The following is a 7,144-nucleotide window of genomic DNA, read 5'->3' on the forward strand; positions in this document are numbered from 1 at the left end:
CTCGTTAACAAACCGCTGTGATTGGCTGTGATTTATAGCACATCTAACATCTTTATGATGACAACTACAGCAGTCTGTCGGTTTTGGAACTTATCTTGCTGCACATCACCCTGTCTGTGTCCACTACAACTACAGCACATGGCTAAAAGAGCAAATTTCAGATATTTTTTGACATGGGTGCAATAAGAGCGTGAGCCGCGGAGACCGTGTCCAACGATCGTCCTGTGTCGAGTCAGCAGACGTGCCCACAAAGCAGGGTTATTTTTAGATCCTTTATCTCCCCGCCACGACGTTCTACAGGCGACGTGTGCTTTACTGTACCACACACACACACACACACACACACTCATCCACCCACTCATCTCTGGAAGCCAGTTTGTTCCTGTCAGGAGACAATTGCATCACTGACCCACAGCCTCTGCCTCCTGCTGCTGTGACGGAGTAAAGTAAATCACAGAGACACCAGCACGGGTTATTACAAAGTCTGAAACTGTATTTGGTGATTTTTTTTTTACTTAAACAAGTGCATACATGTACAGCTAAAGCATTTTTTTCCATTTTTATTAACAGTAATTTTTCCTTGCCAAGTGCTCAGATTAGTCACATTTTACATTGGACTGTCCTCTGACTGAAGAGGACAAACGTGAGGACAACACATACCTTTATCTTCAAAAATATAGAAACACAACGTATTGAAAAAAGGGGGAAAAAATTATACAGCAATAGTTTTGAAGCGTCTGCATCCTTCAGTCCGATATGTACATGTCCAAACAGATTCTGTAGGGGGCGATGTTGCCGAGACAAGTCCGATGTTTAATTTTTTTTTACATCCTGTTGTAGCCAGATTATAAAAAGTTTGAGAAAAAAAAAAAAAAAAGAACAGCTGGTGGTTGTGTTTTTATTTAAGGGTCCCTCTCCTTTTTCACCTTGATGTCTCCGGCTAAGATGGTAGCAATCTCACCCTGCATGAACGCCCAGGGCACATTTGAACCCACGAGTGGGCAGCGCTCGCCGCTGGGGCAGTACACCTCCCCGGTGGCACCTTGTTGTTTGATGCTTTCCCGTGAGCAAGGGAAGCAGAATTTGTGCGAGGCCACCGACGGACACTGGACAAAGTGCGTGTCTTCCAATCGCTCATGGCACAGTGTGCAGCAGAGCGGAACGCTGCCTGGCGGCACCGACGAGTCCGGAGCGCTCTGCTGCTGCTGAGGCTGAAGGTGGGGATCCACGTGGGGGGCCGAGGGGTTGGACACGGCCGGCCCTTCTCTCTGGGCCAGCCTCCTCTGAGAGGATGGCGACAGTGGGCTGCCACTGTTTCGTCGGGCCACTGTGGCCGTGGTGGAGTGTACCTGGTGGTTGGCGTCTTTCGGCGAACCCTGGACGCCAGCATTGTCAGTTGCGAGGATTAGTGCCGCCATTGGTGACTGACTGTTCTGGGCAGCAGCCTCGGGGGGAGTGGAGCGGGACTGTGGGGACATGGTGGACGGGGGAGCAGATGAAAAGCCGGGCAGGGCTGTAGGAGGAAACTTAAGTACATCAGAGGCTGACGGCAGCCAGGGCTGGCCTTCGCCCCCATTGAGCTTGGGGGTGCCACCTTCGCCGTCCGGCTCGGGGGATGCCTTCCTTTTCATGCTGCGTGGATGTTTCCCCTTGTCTGTACAGGGCAGAAAGGAAGAGGGTTAATGTCAGAGCGACAGCAAACACATGATATAATGATCGTCACAGTCTGTTAACATAGAGATTCAAATTTGTTCCTTGTACAGTTTGTCTGACATATAATTATAATCTACATATCAGCAGTAAAACAATTAATAAATGGCTAAATCAATAACACACCTTAGTCAATTAATGTTTAAAAATTGTAAATGCAAGAGGTAAACCACGGACAGTGAACGCTCTGGTCTATCACTAGCATTAGCGTGCGTACCAGTCAACATAACCTCCAGATATGGAACAATAAATAAGGCAGACAACCATAAACATCTCACTGTATGATTTATGAATGCACACTGTAATAGTAATAATAAATAAATAAAAATAAATGAGGAGTTTTGTGGAGGCAGAAGGCACAAGTTTGGCCCCACGTTCTGCACTTTGGCCCACCACTTCTAACCACGTCGTAGAAGGCAAACCCCCCCCCCGGTCTGGCCACAGAGCATTTGCACGCACACTAGCATCCACGCTTTTGGAGGCAAACGCGTTTAGGTGCAGCACAACGGCTCTAGTGTGAGAGCAGCCTCAGTCGGTCCCACACTCCCACACCTGCCCACTGCTCCACTGACTCTGTTTCAAGGCCATTCAGAAAAAAATAAATCCAACAAAAACTCTGAGCTGCTGCTGCCACGCTATTAAAAAAAAAGGATAAAAAGTTTGTTATAATAAAAGGTTATCATCTGATTTTGATCAGTAGAAACAGTATATCTTAACATTGTAAATTTATTTGCGAATAATAATAATTATTTGAATTTTATTTATTTATTCAAAATGAGAGATGAGGGAATATGACAGTGTTTTGTTGTTTGAGCCACTGATGTTTTTTTTAATGTTTTCAGCTTCTTCCTCGCACTCTCACGAACATTATTATTGACAAATTTTGAGAGTGTTGCACAATTTATCTGCAGAGGGAACTGTTGTAACTCTGTGTGACATTTACTGACCTGCTTCAAATTGAAAATGTTAATGAAGCGTGCAGAACTCAAAATGCTTTCATTTTAACAGGGCCACATTTTCACAGCGTGATAGTGTACGTGGTAGCTACTGGAAAAGATTTGAAATTTGAAAATGAAAGTTTATCAGATATTATTATTATTATTATTATTATCAAGCTGCACCTGAGCTGTAAATGGTAAAAAGACAACTTTCTACAGATGTCAAAAAGTGCTGTCTGCAGCAGCATTATTTTTAATACTCATGAACTTTCTTCCAATAGCAACTCGTGCCCCAGAACTTAGAAAATAGAAACGCAAAAATGTATCCTGGAGAGTATCACGATTATTGTTCAATGTCCCCAGTTAAAGTAGTCTAGATCTGGAGCTGCGTGTACCTGTTTTGGAGGAGGTTGCCCCGGACTCGTATCCCATGACCCTCTGCATGGCCGCGTGCTCCTTCTTGAACCTTCCATCGAACGTGTGCAGCGCCATCAGGTCGCGCACCGTCTTGCCCTTACCGATCCATTCCTTGTGACTGTCCGTCATTTCGACCAGGTTGTCCAGCCTGTGTTTGTCCTTATGGTCCTCCGACCGCTTTACGAGGTCCGCGGGCCCTGCCGCTACCAGAGCCCCCGATAAAGTCATCTGCGCCGCGCGCCCGTTGAGCGGGTGCACTGTTGGAATGCCGCCGTTCACCAGGGGAACCAGGCTGGGGGGGACCGCGCTAGTCCTGCGTGGGTTGGGGCTCTGGCGGTTTAGCTCCGGGGGTTCGTCCGGCTTAGGGAAGCCGTTAGGCATGGGGAGGCCGTTTGCCTGCCTGCCCTGGTACTCTAGTCCAAGCCTGGGAGGCCGCTCAGACAGCGGGTAGCGGTCCAGGGGCTGCGGGGGGCGGGAGCCCGTCTCTGCAGCTGAATGGTTATGCTCCTTCCCGCTGTGCTGCTGGGGTTTCCCCGGGCCCGGAGAGCGACCATCCTGCAGACAGTGCGCCCGCTTCAGTTGCCGCGCCGTGTCGATTACGAACTCGACACGGTCCGCGCCCTCGTAGTTAACGCAGCCACGACACACAGGCTCGGTAAAATCCCAAATCATGGCCCACGGCATGCGCGGTAAATCGCACAGGTAGCAAGACTGTCGCCTGGAGGCAGCGGCCGCCGCGGACGACATGTTGTTGTCGTCGTGTTTTCCCCGTTTACAATAAAATGTCCGCCGGCTTGTCTGCTGACGTCGCCGCAGTGAGCAAGTACCTCCGAGCGACGCGTCCTGAAAACGCTGATTTCTGTGGTTGTTGTTTATTAATTTTATGTGGTTTCGTCATAAAGTGGCTCAATGGCCGCTGTTCGTCGTCATCGTCTGAGCTCGCGCTCACAACCCAGCTTCAACTCTCAGCGCGAGCGACCATGACGTCAGTGGCGCGTGCTCCCGCAACAAGACGAGCCCTAAAGCGCATGTGCAGTATTGAGATCGTTTTTGTGCGATGTGACAGGAGAGAGGTGTCACTCTTACATCTAAATAATAAAGGTCAACGTTTCATACATACAGTACAAGTATAACTAAAAATGAATTGGGGGGATGGAGTCAAGCCTTGTCATCAAAAAATATATAGATATATGTTTTATTAATATGTGCAATAATGATTCATGTGGTCACTTTGTTCTTAAACTAACTGCACAGCATATTTCGCTTCAGAATAAAATTTCAAAATAATTCTTTTGTGAAGTAGAACTGCGTTACAAGACTGGGCAGAGTGAGAGGTCGTACTTCCCTGTGTTCTTCTCTGTGTTTGTCAGATTTATGCTGCCAGCGTATCTTTTTTTTAATTTCTTAAACGTTTTTCCTGTTTTTGTAAACACGCGCTCACAAATGCTTTCAGAACGTACGATTATAATAATGTGATGGTACAAAAAAGGGAACAGTCACATGTGACGTCACCTGATGCAGAACCAATTAGAGAATTCATCTGCGGTTGCCAGGTAAACCATGTGAAGTTTGATCCTCATTCGTACTGTACCGTATGCCTGTAAACTGTAACGTTGCCTGACGTAACTTTTTTATTGTATTATAACCTAATAATTAGATACACCCAACCAGTTTACTACAGAATTTAAACGCGAAAAAGGACATGAACTCATAATCTGCTGCAGCATTCTGCAATGAGTTTGTCACCAACGTGAAAAATAGGTTTTAATTACAAAAATGATTAGAGTTAGACTCCAGACAATATCTTTACAAAGGATAATGTCTGACAATAACATACAGCAGTCAACCTATTCCTTAAATATTAGACTGATGCTTAAGTAGATTTGTGAGATAAATCTATTTTCTTAATTTCTACTGCTAGCAGTCCTGATTTCTCTGGAAGCCAACTTCATATCTCAGGCCAGTCCTGGCAGCAGGGGGGCGACGTGGGCGTTCACAATACAGTCAGTACTGACTGTGTACAAATACCTCATACATCCCTGGTTCAAACACAATCAGTTTTCCCTTTAATTCACTTTTTGGAATGGTTCCACGCTTTCCTTCCTGGTCAGTCTTTCCGTTGGAGTCTGCAGGGACAAACTGCTAAAGTCATCAGCCATACACACACACACCACAGTTTGCCAAAAACAGCATCAGCACCAGTGCTAAAGTCAATGCGATTAATGACAACTGATGTAACGTCCTGAAAAAAAAAAACAACAACAACAACAACCAAACCACAGCTCCAGGCCTCATCGTGGAACATTATCAGGCTCCACACAAGTTCAAAGCTGGTTGATGGGCTGGTGGGTGGGTGTTGGCTGAAAGGTGGAGTCCCAGAAGATTAGAGGGAGAGTTTCTTCCCCTCCAGCACTAGTTGAGTACAGGAAATCACCCGGAGGTATCAGAACGACAAGATCAAACAGAGTCCAGGGTCTTTGACGGACACACCTTCGGATTACACAGGTGGAGCGCCATCACTTGTCAGATCAGCTGCAACTCTATCAAGGACAGATTTTCCAGCAGTGATGTCAACACCACAGGGCGGAGATTAGAAACACAGGAAGTGGTTTAATGGCACACTGGGTGTGTGAGTGTTTCTATTTTCAGTGCTGCTTGTAAAACTATGAACTCACTAACATCACTGTGGCTGACTGATTCATAAAAACAGAACATTTAAGCCACATTAAAGGGTTCGCTCCGGGTTTCTGTTAAACTGTGGATGGATGAGGTTCTTAGTCACTGGCTGGTGATGCTTTCAGGATTCCCTGAGATTGGTGTAAGATACGAAGGCTGAGGCTCCATGGGTAATATGGCTTCCAGTAAAGTGTATCATTTTAGCAACTTTGAATAAAGACTGGAGGAGTACAATTGTAATAATCATAAGTCTGTGGAATCTTGTAAAAAAATGTTCACTTTATCAAGAATCTTTTACCGCTGGACATCCATGAGAGAGAAATAGGTGAATGAATAAAGGCCTTTGGGTTTTTGACACAGTGGGTCAGAGTGCACTGGGTGAGACAGATTAGCTGGTGTTACATGATTACACAGCTCAGTTATTGTGCAACAGCCACATGACTCAGACAGAGAAAAAGGAAAAATAATGTCTTCACCGATGAAAAATACGGTACTGAGCAAAAAACAGTCAGTCAAATCAATTGTTGTCTTGTCAGAAAATGAGGGTTGTTCCAGACATGATGGAGACATGATCACAGATCATGTGGATGCGGAGGCTGATTCTAACTCTTCTGTCTCTTCCCGTAACCTCAGAGTGACTCAGTGAAGTTGGAACTGTTCATATTGGGAACCTGTTGGGCTCAGTCTAATTGCACCGTGCAGATTTAAGCTGAGACGGTTTTAGACTTTGTTGTACATGTGCACATGAGCGACAGGACTGGTTGACCTGGAGGTGACCTCTGTACATGTGCACATGAGCGACTGTGTAAAACACCAGGTTGTTGATCTGGTACAGGACTGGTTGACCTGGAGGTGACCTTGGTCCGGCTCTCACTTCCTGTGTCTCTGGGCTCAGGATCAGATCATTGGTTTAACTTCAGTGGGAGGGGCTTGGCAGGGAACTACTCTGCCAAGACAAACCTCCTCCATCGACACAACGACTGGGTAGGAGCGCCAAGAACAAGTTGAGAATGATCTGCCCCATGAAGAGCAAAGCAAAACTTGTCCTGATTGGCTAACGGCTCGGCTGCTCTGGACAGAAAGGTGGAATCCAGCCAGCTGAAAATCCAGAGCGAGGTTTGATTTGGAGTTTAAACAAAGAACACGGAGGAAAATCAAGCAAAAGTTCATGCGGCCGTCTCCTGAGGTTCACCTTTACGTCAGTTCTGCTGCCAACAGTTATGTGTGTGTTAGCACTAATGGAAAAAGGATGTGGCTGGAAACCAAAGCAACAATAAACAAACATTACTACCACCACACGGTGTAAAACAAATACATGAAGACGTTTTGTGACAAAAGTCAGGCTGTAGGGTAGGTGATGAATAACCAGGCGTAACGAACCTGTTTGGTTCCTTAGGGACACA

At 46.2% G+C, this 7,144-nt stretch overlaps 1 protein-coding gene across 1 annotated transcript; it reads right to left on the reverse strand.

Moving 5' to 3' along the window:
- Window positions 1-503: 503 nt before the first annotated feature.
- irf2bp2b (interferon regulatory factor 2 binding protein 2b) lies at window positions 504-4,027 on the reverse strand. The gene is made up of 2 exons (XM_008316478.3): window positions 3,044-4,027; window positions 504-1,654 (listed from the first exon to the last, which is right to left on the reverse strand). Exons 1-2 carry the CDS (start codon window positions 3,810-3,812, stop codon window positions 903-905), a joined length of 1,521 nt encoding a protein of 506 aa, XP_008314700.1. The 5' UTR covers window positions 3,813-4,027; the 3' UTR covers window positions 504-902.
- Window positions 4,028-7,144: the final 3,117 nt, after the last annotated feature.

Source organism: Cynoglossus semilaevis, chromosome 9 (assembly GCF_000523025.1).
Source record: "Cynoglossus semilaevis isolate Cse_v1.0 chromosome 9, Cse_v1.0, whole genome shotgun sequence".
Taxonomy (NCBI): domain Eukaryota; kingdom Metazoa; phylum Chordata; class Actinopteri; order Pleuronectiformes; family Cynoglossidae; genus Cynoglossus; species Cynoglossus semilaevis.

Excerpts from the sequence above, each read along its gene's own strand:
- irf2bp2b (XM_008316478.3), bottom strand. The coding sequence starts at position 3,812 with ATGTCGTCCGCGGCGGCCGCTGCCTCCAGGCGACAGTCTTGCTACCTG. Across the intron at positions 1,655-3,043 it reads GGCAACCTCCTCCAAAACAG|ACAAGGGGAAACATCCACGC; the intron begins GTACACGCAGCT and ends TGCCCTGTACAG.